The 19,236-nt window shown below is 48.9% G+C and overlaps 4 protein-coding genes and 1 pseudogene across 15 annotated transcripts in view; 3 read left to right on the top strand and 2 right to left on the bottom strand.

The window, feature by feature from the left end:
- Nucleotides 1–58: 58 nt before the first annotated feature.
- LOC101773006 (F-box/kelch-repeat protein At1g16250) lies at nucleotides 59–1,421 on the bottom strand. The gene has a single exon (XM_004954220.2). The coding sequence runs from the start codon at nucleotides 1,402–1,404 to the stop codon at nucleotides 229–231; it is 1,176 nt and encodes a 391-aa protein (XP_004954277.1). The 5' UTR covers nucleotides 1,405–1,421; the 3' UTR covers nucleotides 59–228.
- A 2,531-nt stretch (nucleotides 1,422–3,952) lies between these two features.
- LOC111258157 (uncharacterized protein At4g04980-like) lies at nucleotides 3,953–5,614 on the top strand. Its single transcript, XM_022828959.1, has 5 exons — nucleotides 3,953–4,566; nucleotides 4,678–4,872; nucleotides 4,932–5,085; nucleotides 5,196–5,309; nucleotides 5,411–5,614. The coding sequence occupies exons 1-5, from the start codon at nucleotides 3,953–3,955 to the stop codon at nucleotides 5,612–5,614; spliced, it is 1,281 nt and encodes a 426-aa protein (XP_022684694.1).
- Nucleotides 5,615–5,766: 152 nt separating this feature from the next.
- On the top strand, nucleotides 5,767–11,808 carry LOC101772601 (transcription factor SPATULA). Of its 2 annotated transcripts, XM_004954219.3 has the most exons (8): nucleotides 5,767–6,220; nucleotides 6,307–6,402; nucleotides 6,512–6,577; nucleotides 6,706–6,771; nucleotides 9,933–10,235; nucleotides 10,364–10,430; nucleotides 10,518–10,659; nucleotides 11,194–11,808. In XM_004954219.3, exons 1-8 carry the CDS (start codon nucleotides 6,008–6,010, stop codon nucleotides 11,240–11,242), a joined length of 1,002 nt encoding a protein of 333 aa, XP_004954276.1. In that variant the 5' UTR covers nucleotides 5,767–6,007; the 3' UTR covers nucleotides 11,243–11,808. The 2 variants fall into 2 exon arrangements, with proteins under 2 accessions (XP_004954276.1, XP_022682068.1); XM_022826333.1 differs by lacking the exon at nucleotides 10,518–10,659.
- Nucleotides 11,809–12,314: 506 nt separating this feature from the next.
- LOC101761411 lies at nucleotides 12,315–13,335 on the top strand (annotated as a pseudogene).
- Nucleotides 13,336–13,346: 11 nt separating this feature from the next.
- Nucleotides 13,347–19,236, bottom strand: part of LOC101772196 (pentatricopeptide repeat-containing protein At3g23020) — a 7,153-nt gene continuing 1,263 nt past the window's right edge. The window contains exons 3-7 of one of the 11 annotated variants that reach the window (XM_022824533.1): nucleotides 15,496–18,974; nucleotides 15,108–15,158; nucleotides 14,289–14,466; nucleotides 14,048–14,194; nucleotides 13,347–13,956 (exon numbers count right to left, since the gene is read on the bottom strand). In XM_022824533.1, coding sequence (XP_022680268.1) covers nucleotides 16,608–18,953 — 2,346 coding nt within the window. In that variant the 5' untranslated portion in view covers nucleotides 18,954–18,974 and the 3' untranslated portion in view covers nucleotides 13,347–13,956; nucleotides 14,048–14,194; nucleotides 14,289–14,466; nucleotides 15,108–15,158; nucleotides 15,496–16,607. Of the gene's footprint in view, nucleotides 13,957–14,047; nucleotides 14,195–14,288; nucleotides 18,975–19,236 lie in introns of all 11 variants that reach the window. The other 10 variants (XM_022824536.1, XM_022824523.1, XM_022824530.1 and 7 more) reach the window with 10 other exon arrangements.

The raw sequence follows: 19,236 nt of genomic DNA, 5'->3' as shown, positions 1-19,236 counted from the left end.
ATCGTCCCTACATATGAATTACTGCTCCATAGTCATTTCAGAAAGAATTAAAGAAGGCATATCACTTTTTTCATGCAGATTTTTTTATATGGATCAAACATATACACCACAGGAACACAAGTACCAGATTAATAGAAGGTCTATAGATGAGACGCAATGCATGATGCTAGGATCAAGACCATTATGCATATGCTGCGGAGGGCACTGTGCCTCTTCCAAAGTGTGTGATTAGCTGGAGAGCTGCACCGAGCAGCACTGGCTGAACAGCTCCTTGCTGCCGTCCTCGATGTCATCCGGCTCCATTTTGGGCTGGAAGCTGCTCCATGCGGGCACCAACCCTGGCGTAGCGCTGGTGTTGAAGCTGTGCACTAGCGAGACAGTTCTGGAGCCGTCGTCGTCACCGGACGGTACCTGGTACCCGGCGAGGAAGTAGAGCTGGGTGCCGACTGCGGCCATGGTGAGGTAGAGCCGCTGAGCCGACGACGGGAGGCTGGCCAGCAGCGACAGGTCTGGCAGGGCGGAGTGATCCCAGATGCTCCAGATGTTGAGCTCGCCGTCGTAGACCTCCACGTGGCCCTTCCAGCTGTTGAGGCAGTCGCCGGAGCTGAACAGCCGGTCCGCCACCGCCACGATCTGATTCGGGGGCACGTCGAGCTGCCACATCCCCGGAAGGATCTCCCACGTGCCCCTCGAGCAGTGGAACACCTCCGCCGAGCTCCGCTCCAGCGCCGACGACTGCAGCACGGTGGCTCCCGGCGTCAGGAGAGCGGCGTCACCGGCCGTCAACGTGCTCTCCGCGAATCCCCCCACGACGTGGAAGCTGCCTTGCCATGTCACGCCGACGCACTTGTAGCGCAGCGTGCTCATGTCGGGGAGAGCCGACCACTGGCCCTTCTCCTCGTCGTACACCTCCGCCGCCGCCGTGCCACGGGCGCCTGCCAGCGAGCACTGCCCGCCGGCCACGCAGATCCTGCCCCCGCACGGCGCGCACGCGAAGTCGAAGCGCGGGACCAGGAGCGGCGCGCAGTGCTGCCACTCCCCTCGCCGCACGTCGTACCGGAGCACGTCCGCCCTCACGCTGACGTCGGTGTCGTGGAACACGCCGGCGGCGCCACGCTCCCTCTTGCACAGCCGGCCGCCGATAACGTACACGGATTCGCCCAGCGCGACGACGGCGAACCCCTTCAGTATGTGGCCGTCAGGGATGCCCGGGAGCGCGCCCACGCGGCGCCATGTGTTGGCACCGGGCTCGTAACACTCCAGGCTGTTGGAGCTGCCGTGCGCAAAGCACGCGTAGATCCTGACGCTGCCATCACTGCCGGCGACGTTATCACCGCCGCCGTTGCTGCTCCCGGTGCTAGAGAAGGACGGGGAGGCGGCGATGTCGCAATGCAAGGAGCCCATGGTTCCGAACCAGCCAACCAGGTACCAACCAGTCTCTGCTTTTTTCTTGTGCTGTGCATCAAGTGATTACCATTGCGATTAGTGAAGCTGGGTTGGCCGGGGGAGTTTGCAAAGCACGACACGAGTGGCTATTTATACTGATTTGCATAGGGCGTCGCCGTTGTGCAATTTGCCATGTGGCTTTTGGCGGACGGAGCGATCGATATGAAGCATAGGAAGGTGCTTATCGGTAACTCCGGCCGTGCTGTGGAATGTATCGAGCTTCTAGAGCTTGTCTTCTTCCTCTCATGGACAACGATGCTGTAAAAATATAATGATGGCATCGTGCAAGCAGATAGCGAGCAGGTCAAGTGTTCAGCCTATCTGTTTGTTCTCATGCATGGGCATTGCCAATGTTGGGATAGATTCAATGGTCCATACGGAAAGATGTCCAGCTCCCAGCCGAAGTTTTTTCATTAAAAAACTAACAAAGAGATATGAAATTTAGTAAGAAGATTATGAGCACTTGAGCAGCGTACTCCCAAAAAAGAATAAGAGGAAGAAGGTTAGCTTATGACGTTTGAAACCGGAAGGACTGAGAGGCTAAACAACATTTCCACCACCATATTACTGGCATGTCCTAATCTAAACATTTTCCAGCCATTACTTTATGCATTTCTAGTCAGTGCAGAGCCCACTGACTCGTGTACATTCACAGGTGCTGTTCAATGGCCACGATGTGCAAGCATGTTGAACAAAATGCACGATGCTGGTCAGTTGCGGAAAGTACTAAGGCATTTCCTTCCGTTCTCGTCCACCCAAGCTATATGACACGCGTGGTCATTTAGGCTGGTAGTCTACCTTAAACCGGATCCGTTGCAATGGCTCTGTTGTTGTCTCAATAAGTCCCTGCCATTCTTCTTCTGTTTCTTGGTCCCTCCTTTCTCCTCCTCCTCTCTCCCTGCATATATCCGTGCACATTGTCCTTGTTCTGATGGGGCCGTCCATTCTCTCTGAGAGTCCTAATGTCCTGAAAGGGATTGCTGGATTCTCTTGGAGCCCCCCGTGCTTCTCACACACATCATTCGGCCACAATAGCATAACAATCACACGACATGATACTGCTTCTCAGGATCAGTTAATTGTTCATCTTTCTTGTTCATTTTTTTTTTCTGTGATGCAGGCTTCATTGATCCATTGAGAAGTAGGTGGGGGTGACAGAAAGCATGGTCAAGGATGGCGCCAAGCATCCTTCACCGTGCATTGTCCTTCTCCAATGTGCCCGTTCATCGCTTTGATGTGTCACCATTAAAGGTCTCGATTTGTTCGTCTTCTACAACCGATGCATCCATGAACATGGGCAATTGGATTCTACCGATGAGGAATAGATGAATTGGCCAATTAATCTAGATAAAAAAAATTTGCAGGCCACCTCAGCTGCGTCCAACAGACATGAAGGCCTGGCATTATTGACGACAATTGCTGAGGACACAGGCTTTTGCAATCCTAGTCCTCTATTGCCAAACCCCTCAACGTTGGAGAAAAGACTCATCAGCAAGATCCTCCATCTGAGAGAGGCTCTGGATCTGCCATGTCGAGTTCATTTACATCATTTCCCATTTGGAGACCATGATGGGCTTATACAAGTCTGTTCTTCCTACTCAACTTAGATACTTCTGGATACCCTGGAGGCTCTGAAGATTTCATATCCGAATTGTTCATCAGGCCTATCAGGAAACCATACATCTTCTGTACAGCAGGTGTGCCATCTGAATGGAACCCCTTTTATATAAAATCTCTCCCGGAAGCCATCCATAAATAAAGCATGTAGCCTATCAAAAACATCCTTTTTTTTGTTTCTCAATGCTATCTTAAATAAGTCTGATCCAGCATCTACTACTGAAAAACCAGCAGGCTCTTGTTCACCTCCGTAAGGTCCTCATGTCTGTGCAAGATTGCCATGCAGAACACAGCCATTTGAGTAACTTGGGCTTTGAGAAGCAAACAATCATAGAGACCGAGAGCTTAGATCGTGTAGGTATGCAGTTTGCGTTGCCCAAGTCAATGTTTTGCTGTCAAGATATTGATCCGGCTTGTATCACACTGATCTATCGCATATTATTCACTGTTGAAACTGGATTGTAGGTGAGCGTGTCGCTGTGATGCTTGATCAGGTGATTCCAATGGCGAAAGAAATCTTCAGTTTCATGGAAATCTCCAGGAGTGCAAATGCAGCATCAGCAGCTGCAGCTTGTGCTGAGGATCTTCCAGAAAGAAGAAGCCTCCCTCCTGTTCTCTGTCACACCAGATCTCCGACACCCTTCAAAAGTGCTGGCCATCATCCATCAGACAGTGCCGAGGTTGCAACGCCTTGCCAAGACGGCTCAACGAGGCACACAAAACAATTGAAAGTTCAGGAACTGGTGCCACGGCAAGAGGTGGACGAAGGCGCAGGCGTGATCCCCCGTCAACTCCTACTGGTGACTGTGTAGTGCTACAGTTGACGCCGTCGTCTTTGTCCCCACATCCGCTGTCGGCGCCGCCACCCTCCCCCGTGCCCTTGCTGGGCATGCCCATGCTGCTGCAGTCGTGGGAGGCAATGCAGGATGACAATGCCTCCCCGGCATTGGTCTCACCCACAGACGCACAGCCTGCCGACGAGGCAGCGCCGACGGCACAGCAAGGCACGGTCGACGTCGGCGACTCTGCAATCTCTCTGTCAATGGAGGCAGGTCAGCCTAGCCCATCATCATCCATGGACGGCAATGCCGCTGTGCCAAGCCTACTGGCACCGCCGCCACTTCCGGCGCACAGAGACAGAGTGCAACAAGGGCCATCTGCGGACAAACCCGTTGAGGCATTGGCAAGCGCATCGCCGCCACCGCCACCGCCACCGCCACCGCCCTCTGTAGAGCAAGAAGGGCCGCCCGCCAAGGTGTCACGAGCGCCGCCCCCTCCGCCTCCTGGGAACATCTCGGCCGCGCTGCGCGCCAAGAGAGCCGCGGGCAAGCTGAAACGATCGGCGCAGATGGGCACCCTGTACAGGCATCTGCGCGACAGAGTGGAAGGTTCGTGCGCGCACGGCGGCAAGGCACAGGCCAGGAAGAAGCCCCGGACGCCGGGCGGGCCCAAGGGCGACGCGGGCCAGGGCATGGCCGACGCGTTGGCCGAGATGACCAAGAGGTAGGACTCCGTGCAAACGCAACAGCAGATCAGTGGCGCGATCATTTTCCTTGTTGCTGAAATGAATCGCCACGATTATTTTTCCTGTTGGAAACTTGGAACTGGAAGCAGATCGGGCGGATCGGCCTACTTCCGGCAGATCGAAGAGGACGCGGAGACCCATGCGGCGACGATCCTGGAGCTGAAGGACGCCATCAGCTCGTTCCAGTCCAAGGACATGGGTGAGCTAGCGAGGTTCCTTGAGCACGTGGAGCAGCAGCTGGTGTGCCTGACCGACGAGACGCAGGCAGGTTCCCATCGAGCTCAGTCAGTTGTGCAGAACTGCAAGGCTTTTGGCATGCATGGTGTGTGCGGGTGTTGGCGAGGTTCGAGGGCTTCCCTTGCAAGAAGCTGGACTCGTTGAGGATGGCGGCCGCGCTCTACTCCAAGCTGGACGGCACCGTGTCGAAGCTCAAGGGCTGGAAGCTGGCCGCCCCCGTGTCGAAGCAGCTGGACAGAGTCGAGGGCTACTTCAACAAGGTTTTATGCACTAGTTGAAATAGAATGTGCTGCGACATGTTCATCAACACAAGCTCATGGGATGTTTTGGTTGGTGTTTGATACGAACTTGTGTGCACGTACGCGTGCAGATCAAGGACGACGTGGACGTGATGGAGCGGAACAAAGAGGAGGAGATGAACCGGTTCCAGTCTCACGGCATCCACTTGGACTTCGGCGTGCTGGTCTGGATCAAGGAGTGCATGGTCCCTCGCTGTACAAGTATATGCCATGAAGGTATTGCAAGTATATGTCATTTGCAACACTCAAATTAATGGTCCCTCGCTGTACACTGAGCCGCACGCAGGAGAGCCAGGACGCCAAGGCGACGAGCGCGCGGTCGCCGCCAGGACCAGGTGCACCCCAGGCCGCCGCAGCGCCGCCGTTGAGGATGCTTTGGCGGGTGTTCCAGCTGGCCTTCCGGGTGTACAACTTCGCCGGAGGCCAGGACGAGCGGGCTGACCGGCTGACCGCCATCCTGGCGCGCGAGATCGAGGCGCATCCCCTCTGATAAAACAAACAGTGTACACCGTACCTATCATGTGTACAGTAGAGTCGTATGAATACATGGAGCACTGCTTGGAGTACTTGTACGGAGTACTGTTGCGAGTGGACTGAGCATTAAAGGCGGGCATAAATGTTAGGGCATGTAGCAGCGCCGAGCGAACCGTCCGTCGCCAATCATAAATGCACCCCGCCGGACGCGACGGTGTCCGTCCGACCGGCCGGGGAGAGAACCGAGGCGGAAGCACAAACTGAAAGGCCATCTCAAAAGCTCTGCGCTGCGCTGCAGCTTTCTCGGGCCGGAGAAAAGCCGAAACAAACAAACCAACCAACCAGCACGAGGAGCGAGAGAGAGAAGGGGGATCATCGGATTCGGAGGACATGCTCGCGGCAGCGAGGCATGGGCGCAAACCATAGGGTCAGGGCCGGCCGTGTGTCAGGGGGAGCGGAGAGCGGCGACCACTTCTCGTCTGGGTTGGCTGGCTGGCTTCTTGGTGCTTGGTTGCGAGCTGAGCTGAGCTGCTCTGCTGGTGCGGCCGCGATGGATGCGCAGCAGCTGGATTTGATCCTGCGTCACCACCACCAGAGCATGGCCAACGTCTGCGAGAGCGAGGTGGGTGCTTTCCCGTCTCTCCGCCTTACGATTGCCTCGCGCACGCGCTCTGCTCAGTCAGTCAGTCGTCTGGTTGCTTGCTGCAGGACGCGCTGGGGTCGTCGGAGTCGGAGCCCGCGAGGCCGGCGCGCCCGCGGGGCAAGAGGAGCCGCGCCGCCGAGGTGCACAACCTCTCCGAGAAGGTGGGTGCGTGGCTAGCTCTTCCGTCTCCCTCGATCTTGCTCTACCCGGCAGGCTCAGCTGGTTGGGTACTGATTTGCTCGCCCCCCATTGATTAATAAATTTGCGCAGAGGAGGAGGAGCAGGATCAACGAGAAGATGAAGGCGCTGCAGACCCTCATCCCCAACTCCAGCAAGGTCAGGGACCACCTCTCCTCTCCTCTCCCTTTACGCCGTCCATTCTCGATTCTTGTCCTGCCTTCTTGGAATTTGGAAGCTAATAACTTCGCTGCCGCTGCTTCTGCGGAACGATTTGGCAAGTGCAGACGGACAAGGCCTCCATGCTTGATGATGCCATTGAGTACCTGAAGCAGCTTCAGCTACAAGTGCAGGTGAGCAAGCAGATGCTGCGCTGCTAATTTTGCTACTACTACCGATTACCACCAATTGGGATATATACGCTGCTGGACCACAGAGTAACAACCAACAGACGTGAATGCTAAGTGACTAGCAATTCAAATGGGCATTTACTCGATAGTAGTAGCTGATGACAGCGAATGCCAAGTAGCTGAATGTTCTGCAAAACTGTGAAAGCATGATGTGAAATACTAGTAACAATCAAGGCAGGGAGAAGCTTAGGGCGCTACTCCCTCCGTACCAAATTGTAGGTCGTTTTAGCTTTCTCCTAAGTCAAATTTGTCTAACTACGATCAAGTTTAGGACAAAGCTAAAACAACCTACAATTTAGAAGGGACTAGTACAGTGTAGATTTAGCTACAGTCTTGTAACAATTGTGCCAAAATGATGGCTTCTGTGAGGAAAAAGGGAAAATCTGAGCTTCACATTGTAGTAGGGGTGGGCATTCGGTTTATACCGACATTTCATTCCAGTGTTTTCGGTGATGAAAAACTTCAGGGTTCACAAATGAAGAACCGATTGGTGATTGTAGTATGGTCTTCTTAGTAGCTAGAGTCCGAGTAATCACTGGGTATAAGTGTAGAGAGGTAGAATTGGGAAACACCACACCCCTAGGAGGGAGGGGTGACCTTTCATATATATAGCCAAGAAGGCTTGGTGTACAAGTAGCTTGTTGTACAAGCCAACAAGGCTTGGTGTAAAAGTAACTTGTTGTACAAGCCAAGAAGGCTTGGTGTACAAGTAAAGAGTACAACACAATATGACTATACAAATATACTCTAACATCCCCCCACAGTCACAGCAGGAGCACTGCAGACGGTGAGACTGGAGGAGAAGCCGAAGATAGAAGCCGACGGACTGACGTCCCCCCACAGTTATAACGGCGGTGCGGTGCAGATGCTGCGACTAGAGAGAAAACCGGCGAGTAACTTATGTGGATGATAGCCCTTTGTGCCGATGTCGAGGTAGCCGAGCATGAGGACGAGTAGCCGTGGTCGAGGATGTCGTGCATAGAGTAGCCGTGGTCGACGTAGACGAGGCTGCTGAAGACGAGGGAGCTGCACATGAAGCCGCGGGCGCACGAGGAGGCGTTGTGAGGATGGTGGCGCGTAGGAGAAGATGCCGGAGACGAAGACGGTGACGCGTCGAGGCAATCGTAGAGGGGGGTTCGATGCTGAAGTCGATGCTGTCTAACCATCGGGCGAGACATTCCCGGGTTTGCCAGGCCCGGGAACACATCAAGGACGATGGCACGCACCGGTGTTGCCAATACCGGATGTGCAAGGGAGAGTGCACAACCAGGCGCTGTTATCTGAGGGACCAGCAGAGAAGGCCTCCACAGCGGTCGCAGGCGCAGAAGAACGGTGAGGTAGAAGATGCCGATGCAGCCCGCGGTTGCTGGAGTAGACAAACGAGGTGGAGATTAGACAGCGACGCTGGCGACGAGGTGGTGCTGGACGAAGCGAGGAGGTAGACCCGGACGATCGGACACAAGGCCTGATGATCCGGATGATGCGGCGGCGGAGCTTGAAGGAGACGGTGAAGAACTCGAAAAGCCTGATAAAAACCATGCACGCAAGGCGCAGCGACTCGTAGGCGACGATGAGGTCGTTGATGTGGTCGGCGGCGGTGAGGATGCAACGGCGAAGGAGACCACAGGCGGTGCCGCTGCTGCTCGAAGAGGCGATGCAGCAGTAGCCCACCATACTCAGGGAAGAGGCGCGCAATACGAGGACGAACGTCACATGAGCCTGGTGGATCGTGCACATCGGCTGATCAGACCGAGTATGCGCGAGGCGAGACGACGATGGGTGAAGTCGGCGGAGGTGTCCCTATCGGTGGAGGCGACGACGAGCCGGTGGAGGTCGACATGCGGACGAAGCAGCGAGGAGGTCAGTGCACACAGGCGTCCCCTAGGGCGCCGTCCATCTCGCCAAGCCGCATAGTCGGAGACGGGGCAGGAGCTGGTGAAGTTGACGCCGATGTCAAAGTAGAGGCAAGAGGTCGACAGGCGGTGGGTGACGCAATCCCGATCTCTGATCAGGCAAAAGAAGAAGACACAACAAGAGCATCTCGTGTAGAACCTCCAGGTGCACGTAGCAGACCTTATCCCAAACACAGCTCACTCGTTCGTTCATTTTCCTGCCTCCGTGGTCAACGATGGCATAGAAAACAAAAGAACAAAGAGAGCAGAGGGACGGGAGCAATCAGGCTAGGCAGCAGGACCAATGATGGGGCGATGCAAGGAAATCGCGCGCCAAGTGACGGTGGCGTGGGGCAGTGGTGAGGCGCGGCAGAGGGCGGCGACGCGAGGAGCAGGGAGGCACGGCTGAGGACGGCGGTGCGAGGAGTAGGGTGGTGCGTGGCCGTGGGCGGCGGCGCGAGGAGAATGGAGGTGGAAGGCTAGGGAGCGGAAGGAGGACAACACCCGGGTGAGTTTTTGCACGATCTGATCTTGCTTGATGATGGAGGACGGCAGATTAACTGGATCCCCCGCAGAGACGGAGGGCGCTGCCCCCGCGGAGGTCATGGGCAACCTCTCTGGGGGCACGCTAGGAGGCCATCGAGGGGGCGCGGTGGATGCGCGCCATGAAGGATGGCCAGCGGCGCACATGAGGTAGGGGGAACGAGCGGAAGCAGAAGGTTCGGCCTAGGATCTGAAACCCTAAACTCCTAATCCCATGTAGAGAGATAGAATTGGGAAACACCACACCACTAGGAGGGAGGGGTGACCTTTCATATATATAGCCAAGAAGGCTTGGTGTGCAAGTAGCTTGTTGTACAAGCCAACAAGGCTTGGTGGACAAGTAACTTGTTGTACAAGCCAAGAAGGCTTGGTGTACAAGTAAAGAGTACAACACAATATAACTATACAAATATACTCTAACAATAAGTGTCTAATAGATGTTTTAAAGTGATATATCCGATTTGGATTATGTACACCTGGGTGGCCAGGATTAATCACAATGCACTCTTTTTCTACCCTAAAAGAGAACAAAATGTTTGGCCGTATGTATCATTTTGTGTATTGTTATATAGTAGCTCAGAAATGCTTTAGCTATTCCTTTCGCCATTCATGTATATGTATTCCTCATTTGTGCAGCCTAATATAAGTTTGTTTCCTTTTTTTTTTCAGATGTTGTCAATGAGAAATGGCCTGTATCTGCCCCCAGCAAACTTGTCTGGAGGACCTGAGGCTCTGGCACCCTCAGAAGTGTGCGCCACGCTCAACCAAAGTGGTGTCAAGGCATCAGAATCTGGGGTTGTCCTACCTATGAACCAAATTTCTTTAGCTCATCATTCCAATCATGACCAACGGCATAACAAACCGCTTGTGTTACAAAGTGCCCCTACTAGTTCAACCACCATAGAGCCTCGATTCCTTCAAGAGCCAGCACAGTCCAACCTTCAGTCCTTTCTGCTAGCTCTACCTCCTGAGGTAATTGGTAATCCTTTTGCTATGTCTAGAATCTAGAGCATAAGCTTGACCTGAAGCCGTTTGTCTGCAAACATTTAGTTATACCTCACATGTACTTTTTGTGGTTTGTTTCTTGCTCATCTATATAGATGATCTTGAAGGAGGACATGATGTTAACATATCGCCTAACTTCAGTTCAAGGAACATCTTTACCAGGTTAGAGATCGTGCAGTTTGAACAGCCACAGTTGGCACATTGATAAGAACATTCTTACCGGCTTTTTATAATTTGCTCCTTCAATAGGACATGAGATCAAGCCTGCTAGGCAGGAAACATGCATGGTGAATTCTGATCGTTTCGATAGAGGTTCACTTAGGAAAGAAGTAGCACAAGACATGGTGCCAAAAAACACTGAAAGTTTACTATTCATGCCGTACTTGCATAGGTAAGTTTAATTTTGGTGGATAAAGAGGTTAAGTAAACATTCTCTCTATGTAAGATGAAAAGGGATTATCTGGAAAATAAAATGTCCGTGATAGCTTCCCTTTTAATTTTAAACATTTTATGAAATCAGTGGTGATTGGTTGGTTTGATACAGTATGTTCATCTTGTTTTGCCACAAGGTCTTATACCACTACTGAGAAAGGCATTGTACTATTTGAAAAGCTCCTGTGAGCTTACGTTACATTTAAGTGATTTTGGTGCTGATAATTTTTGTTAGATTATACACCTGCAAGGTCTAGCTCTTGCATAATCCTGTTAAATTGATGAAAAATTTCCGCACTCATCATACATTTGGTCTATTTAGGCTTGTTAGATTATTATAGAAAAGCAAATATTCAGCTATACAGCATCCTTTGCTTCATTTCTGATCAGAAGTTTATGGTATGTTCTCAAGAAATCTGGTGCCTCTACTTTTCAAGTTCAGATTAGCTCAGATCTGTGACTTGACTCTGATTTTCTTTCTAACCATGGCCAGCTTGCAAAGCAGTGACGCCGAGGGAGGTCTGAGGACAGAATCAAGCTAGCTGCATGATCTATCAACCATCGTAAATGCTTTCCCCGTTGGGATGCTTCATTTTGGGAGGATATTGACAGTGCAAGGGTATACTAAGAGAAGCAAGCAAGTTCCGGCGATCGTCGGTCCCGCCTCGTGGATCTGAATGTTAGCAGCCAACTCAGATTGTAGCCTGATGAACTATTTTGTAAAGAGAGAGCCCAGTCTCCTTGCAAATATATCCGCTATGGACTGACTTGGGGGATATGCCACCATGATCCATGCATATGAATCAGCACGTCCGGGCCATGACCTCACCTGTCATTCCTGCGGTATTTGGGTGAACGGATTGCGAAGGCAGCCATCTGCATATCCCGTAATCGCACTTCTGTAATGCCATCTGAGGCATCCAATGACATAATGACATCTGAGGTTGATTGCGATAAACCTGGAGCTTTGCGACAGGCATGGTCATTGTAGAGGCTTCTTTTTTTTGTTGTTGTTGTGTGTGTGGAAAATATGTCATTTGAAAGACCCATGAAGCAGAATAAGACTGAAGCAGGGGAGTTTTTCTTGTGACGCTGCTGATTTCATTCAGATCCACTCGATATAACAATGATGATGACAATGTATACTCAAGACCCAATTACGCAACACGCACCCAGCCAGATAGATGGCCTCTGCATTCATTTTGTCCCCGTCTCCGTCCAAAATTGATATGAGGTCTTGTAGGTTCTTACAACTTCAAAATCTTTTTTTTATCTTTCAAAAAAATAAGATTTATATTCTTCCTCTCAACGATTCCATTTTGTTGAGGTATATATAGACCCGTTAATTTAATTTTCCATGCATTGATCAGAGGAACACCCATGCATTCATGCGGAATTCAAGGTCTCAAAAATTAGGTTGTTGGACCTAGCTAATACCTAATAGCCTTCCATCGACAACTAAAATGGAGGAACACCACTGCTTGGCTTGTTCAATCACACACCTCTCGTTCCATATTCCAGATGGTCCCTGGCTAGATATGTATAACAAAGAGGAAGGAAGGGAGGAACAAGTAGTAGAGGAATAAAAAGAAGAAGGTAATTAGCATCTCGATCATGGTGATGAGTAAACACATGCTCGTCTTGTCCCTGCTCCTGGTGTTGTTCGAGCTTGGGTCGCTGCCGACGACATTGTGCCAGGAGGTCAATTTCAATTTGTGGGAGAAAAAGTAGCCAGCCACCAATGACACCCAAGATGCGGGGTGTGCCAAGAAAGATGCTGCGCTCTCCTCCGCCGAGACCATTAAGGTAACAGATTTCATCGACCCTGCCTAAGCTCTGAATTGAGAGAAGCTGTTCTTATCCTCAAGCCTGGTGCCGTGTTCCGCGAGAAGCTGTTCCTCAGTAGAAGCAAGCCATTCATCACCATGAAATCCGAGGACGCCAGGAACCCTGCCGCATTATCGTCTGGAATGACACCGCCACCACCCTGGGCAAGGACGGCAAGCCCCTTGGCGTGGACGGCAGCAGCACCATGACCATAGAGTCCGACTATTTCTTTTCTTTTTTTTTTAGGAAAACTACGGCGGGCGAAGCGCCAACCTGAACAATTATATTACGCATGCGGGGGATTGCGGCATACAAAGTCCGACTATTTCATCGCCTACAACGTTGTCTTCAAGAACGACGCGCCGCTACCGAAGCCAGGGGAAAAGAAAGGCGAGGCACCAGCACTGCGACTCTGCGAGTGATGGGAACCAAGGCAACCTTCTACAATTGCACCATCGACGGCGGCCAGGGTGCTCCGTATGACCAGATGGGTCTGCACTACTTCAAGGCATGTGTGCCATCAAAGGCACCATCGACTTCACCTTCGGATCTGCCAAGTCGTTCTACGAGGAATGCAAGATCGTTTCGGTTGTTGAAGGAGGCGGCCGCGGCATTGCCGATGGCGCCACCGGAGCAGCAGCGGCCTAGAAACCCCATCAAGGCTGCCCCCGGCGAGAGCGGGTTGGCATTCAAGACTTGCACGATCGAGGGGGAAGGAGAAAAGATCTACTTGGGTTTGGGTAGGGTGGGCACGCCTGTCATCTACTGCTACACCGATATAGGCAAGGAGATTCTATCCATGCTCACGTTGCACCAAAATTGCTGCAGAAATTAAACAACCTTTTCGTTTAGATGTCAATTTATTGCTAGGTGATAGCATAAATAAAGGATCAAATAACATTGGAAAGAAACCTATACATATTACATAAAAATCATGATCAGGCAAATACATCATCGTCTGGAACGACGACGTAGCTACGGACGGCAAGCCCTATATATAACGTTGCCTTCATTCAAGAACCATGCGCCGCCGCCGAAGCCAGAGGAAAAGAAAAGGCGAGGCACCAGCGCTGCGAGTGCTGGGAGCAAAGGCAACCTTCTACAATTGCGCCGTCGATGCCGGCCAAGGTGCTCTGTATGATCAAATGGGTCTGCACTACTTCAAGGCATGCGATCAAGCTAGCCAGTCTTGGCAACTCCATTGGCGAGGACAGGGTTCTCGGTTGTTGCCGTTTGGCCCACCTTTGCAGCGTAGAAAATAACAGGAGCAGTACAGTTATCTGTAGGAGCCTTCACCTCTGAGTTGGCACTGTTTGGTACAGTGCAGATGGCTTTGGCTTCCCGTCAGCAACTTCCTGCTGTTGTTCACTGGTGGTGACAGAAATGGGAGCTCTACTGTCCCAGACCTGAGTAATCTAAGACAGTCAACCTACAAGTATTTCAGAAAATCAGGATAAAGTAGGCAATGTGCTGAAACCTTGAACGGATGAATGGGCAATGTATTTTTAGTTTGAATGCACCTGCTTTTGGATCTGCTGCTGTTTCGCCCTTTTATCCTGCATCAACTTCTGGTGGCTCTTGTAGGAGGTAAAGTCATCAAGGATGGAGGTCTTACTGACATGCTCCTTGAATAACTTGAACATCTGAAGGCCTTGTTCAAGGTGTATCTGAATAAAATTGACAAAAAAAAAAGATATGAAGAATAAGGCACCACATTTTTTCAAACAAGTGAATTTATTTAAGACTCTGGAAGATGCTTACCTCTAGTGTGTCATGGGTATCGTGACAGGCTTGTTCTCATGATTCCCTAGGATGGTGTGCTTGAGAATACTGTTAGGGACGTCCTGGACAATGCGCCACTTAACAGAGGAGACATTCCACTTGTCCTGTTGCCAGTACTCAAGGGTTTTCTCAAAATCAACAGGCCACTTGTATTCACCTGATGTTTCATCATGAAGGGCATACCAGGCAAAGGAAACTAACTTAACATCCACCACGAAATACAAAGTCCTGAAAAGATCCTTACCAAGGAAAACAAGAATATAGGGCATGCAGAACTCTTTGACTGAGCTTCTTGATAAGCAGCATCAAGCTTCTTCCTTCCATTGGTGGTGCTTGCCCACACATTCCAGTTATGTCACTAAGTACTAAAAACTAGCTAAGTAAAAATAAAAAAATAGCCCATCAATTCTAAGAATGTGGTGTTTTCGACTTCCCAGTCTCCAAGAGGCAACATGGTCATTTTTTTTATATATAAACACCAAAACCAAAAATGGTAATAATATCTACTAATAACATTTTCATGCGGCCATTTTAATACACATTAGTGGTCAACCGTGCAAACAAATGGTGGTACAAGTCCTAAAACATTACTTTAGATTAACTTTTCTTCTGCTTTAAGAGTAATAAAAACACATTGTGAAACCTACCCAGCACTGTCATTATAAAGAGTTAAAGACAAGCTGCAAAAGAAGCTCTGAAAATGATTTATTCAAGAAAACAACATGCACAGTTTACATGAATGAAATAATCATAGAAGAAAAGATAGCAAATGTACAGTTATGTCATGCATACACACACCTCTATACTGTTGGTAAAGTCAGCATTCTGTCACCAGCAAACAAAGTATTCCTGTCAGCCACCTCAACCATTACAAATATTAACAAAAGGATGTATGGGATGCATTGTGATAATATTGTCCGAGCTAAACCTCAAAGATAACTTATTCTTGTTCAGTATTAATCTTCCAAGGATCTAGGGATGAAACAAAAGGATATTAAATGTGATGGAGGAATCAGCACTGAGATGGAGAAAATACAATGACTAGATGCACATAAATTATTTTAATACTTACACTAGAAAGTTTCCCTCTTGCCTGTTTATCAAATTAGACTGGATAAGCTGTTATTATTCATTTAATATATGACAACATGAAGTGACCAATTTTAAGGGGGAAAAAAGGATAGACCTCATTTTGCAGAAGCCAATCAGAAGGACGCCTCCAGCAAATTGCACTTTGTATTGTCTTTTAGATGAATCACTGGTTATGGTGCATATTCCGTATGTGCTGCAACTGAACAACACCCACAGCGCCAAAAGAGTGTCTTTTGCTTACAAACCATACATCCCTAATAGGAGGCAGAAAGTTAAAACGATGTCTTTAATGATCAAGGAGTGCACTAAAATGAAAAAAGAAATTGCTAGATAAGAACATATTATAATAAAAAAATGATACTGGAGTATGATAATCAGATAAGTTTAAAATTAATATTATATTTATAGCTCTGACTTGTATATTTTTGGTGAAATATTACATGTTCCCCAATACAAAGTAACACAGATTGAAAAGCCTCTCCTGCCGTAAAATTGGAACTCATATGTTGAGGGCACCTGAAGCTTTTAGTGGTGAAGTTGCAATAGGCTAGAGCTGAAACCCAAGTACCCAACATGAGCCACCAACAAGGGAACACAAATTTATTGAACATAAGCCAAATAAAAAATATACTGCAGCTTTATCAGGGCGCATATTAATAACAGAATAGGGCACTGCAAGAAGTGCCGTTATTGAAAATTTATGTTGCCAAGTAACTGCAATGTAATTAAGTAAAATCAAAACAGGCAGAACTTAGAAATACACTGCAATGTTGGAATTATCATCAATACTGAATCTTTTGTGGAAGTCATACAAGCTGAAGCAGTTCAATTTTAGCAAAAGCATGTCGTTGCGAGAGCATGTACCTTATATTCTGATACGTAGAAACTGGGGACATATAAGTAATAACGTTCGCCTGCAGAAAGCTAACAGGATTCACACATGTGAAAATGACTTCCCTGAATTCGCTGTGCTGACCTATCAACTATCAACATTTTCTCGAACATGGTATGCACCGTCTCTGTGTACACTTCAGTTGACAGATAATCGCGATTGTGTATCTACATCTAAGAATTTAAAATTTTGAAATCAGTTCTGAAGTTACTTGCTTTCTCGTACTCCTTTTCCTACTCTTACAACGTCAAAAGGGTGTGCCCTTGTAGCAGATTGATCAATAATACTATGTTGAAAAGAGCATGCACTTGATCTTACAGCTGAAGGGATAGTGCCGTGTACCATTGACACAAGTAATCATGAGTGTTATTTCTTCTTAACAATTCTAGCTTTCTAATCTTGTTCCTTGTAACTCCACTTCTTACTAGAATAACATTTAGTGCCTTGAATGTTGCATCATTTGGTGGTGTGTTCGATACCAACATCTTCTTAAATATTTTTAAAGCATCCTCCATTCTTCCACCAGATACATACATTTGGATCACAGAATTGTAGCTTTGTGCTTGAGTTAGAAGTCCTAAAGCTTGCATTTCCTTGCAAATCCTGTGAGCTACATCGTAGCGACCTATTTTCTTGTACAAACACACCATCATTGCATATGAGAATTCATTTGCACTGCCCCTGGCCTTCAGACTTTCAAAAATCTCACTTGCTTCTTTCACCATACAATGATCACAGTAGAGATCAATCATGCAATTAGATGCATAAGGGTTGGCATCAGTATCCAGTGATCTGAGTAGCTTGTATGTTTCTCGGGCCTCTGCAACATACCCTACCTTTGTATAGAGCTTTATCAAAGAATTGTAGATTGTAGCACTCTCACATAAGCCATCTTTTTTTATTAAACCAAAATATGCTGCAGCTTGTTGGACCTTTCCAGCTTCAGCATAAGCATCAATTAAGATAGAGTAGAGAAAAACATCAGCACGGATCCCTGAGGTGATCATTTCTCTAAACAGGTACTCAACCATTCGTAAATCACCATTCTTAGCAAAGCTACTAATTACCATAGAGTATGGAACACAGTCTGACAGCAGTTTTACTGCTTGCATTTTTTTCAAGTAGTGAAGAGCCTTCTTTGGCAGTTTAGCAGTTGACAGAAGTTGAATGAGAGAACTGTAAGTCACGTAATCAGGCAAAATGCCATACCTCTCCATGCCATCAGCTACCTCACATGCCTCATCCAGCTTCTCTACCAACCCATATCCTTTGATCATAACATTGCACACAGAAACACTGAGCATCTTCTTCTTTAGGCAGCATATAAAAGCCTTCTCTGCAAGAACTATGTATCCTTTCTCCCCAAATGCATCAATATTTGCACAAAAGCATTCAGAATTCATCTGGTGATGGAACCTGTCAAACCAATGCCATGCTTGCTCAAGCATCCCAGCATTTACATACATCCTCGTCAAAGCTGATTGTGTGTACTCATCTATCAAAAAGCCCCTCTCATCCATTTCTTTTAGAAGGGCTTCCGCTTTAGTGACCATGCCCCTGATAGAGTATCCATATAAGAGTGTGCGGCAGCTCACAACATCTGGTACCAAATTTTCTGCTTTCATCTTCCAGAAGTAGTACTCTGCAACATCAATATCGTTGCATTCTCTGTACAGTGAGATCAGTATATTGTAAGTCCTTCTGTCAGGAAAGCACTGGAATTCCTCCATCATCTTCACCAAAGAAGCAACTCGCTCCATTCTATGGTGCTTACCCCAAACATGAATCATTGTGTTGAATGTAACAACACTTGGTGCAACACCTTCTCTCAACATTTGGTTGAATGTATCTGATACTTTCTCAAGTTGACCAGCTTTTCCATAAGTATCAATCAAGGTGTTGTAAGTGTACAAGCTGTAGCGAGGGTGCCCCTCCATCCTTCTACTTGAATCTGAGGACCATTTTCTGAAGAAGAGCTCGGCCATTTCATACTCTCCAGCCTTCTTATGTGCCTGCAGCACAATGCTCATAGTGACCTCATCAGGCGTCAAACCCCGCTTGCACATGTCCCCGAGCCAAAGCAAAGTCATCCGTTCTCTTCCCCCTTTGCAACATACATCGATCAATGTACCATACGTCGAGTTATCCGGTGCCACACCGCAGGAATGCATCTCATGCCACAGACTAAGAACGAGGTCCCATCTCCTTGCTCGCCCAACTGCACAGAGCACAACATTGTAGTGAATCACATTGAGCTCATGGCCCCTCTCCCTGCGAAACCAGTCAAAGATCTCGACCGCCCGTCTCCAATCTTTCTGCTCCTTGAGGAGGATTGTCCTCTCCCGATTGCTCAGTGTGTCCTTCCACGACCAGAGCGCTTCTTCAACGTCCTGGACATCCTCCAGTGCCTCCAGCATTGCCGGAAGCGACCCACCGTAATGGACCCAGTTAGATTTCTTCTTCCCTTTGCCAGTTTGTCTGGCAACCGTGCATGGAACTGCCGGTTCTGGGCAAATTTCATAGGTTCTAGCTGGTGCATAGACGGAGTGGATTAGGAAAGTGAGGCCTTTATCTCTGCAGGACGCCGAAGCTGTACAGTTCTGTAACAGAGTCAGCGGCGGTGCGGGAACATGGAGGAAGCAATCGCACGGGATCAGCATCTCGCCCTGCCGTCATCCACCCTGAAAACCACCGTAATAACAGTGTCGATCGGTGAGTTTTACCGAGAGTTTTTCCCTTCCTACAGTCCACAAAAAACCAAAACAAATTTTTTCAGGTTAGATCCTTTGTCCCAGCAACCGTTTAGCCTCGCACATTCTTTCAATAAGTGTCTTTGTTGAATTTGTGTGCCTACTCGTTCATTGTTGCTGGTTACTTGTGTTTAATCTCTTGTTTCTCGTTTTTCATCTAACCCTAGTTTTCGCCGCCGCCGCCGTTCGCTGG

Source organism: Setaria italica, chromosome I, assembly GCF_000263155.2.
Source record: "Setaria italica strain Yugu1 chromosome I, Setaria_italica_v2.0, whole genome shotgun sequence".
Lineage (NCBI taxonomy): Eukaryota > Viridiplantae > Streptophyta > Magnoliopsida > Poales > Poaceae > Setaria > Setaria italica.
The sequence above is the reverse complement of the archived record's forward strand: the minus strand, read 5'-3'. Positions and strand labels throughout refer to the sequence as shown.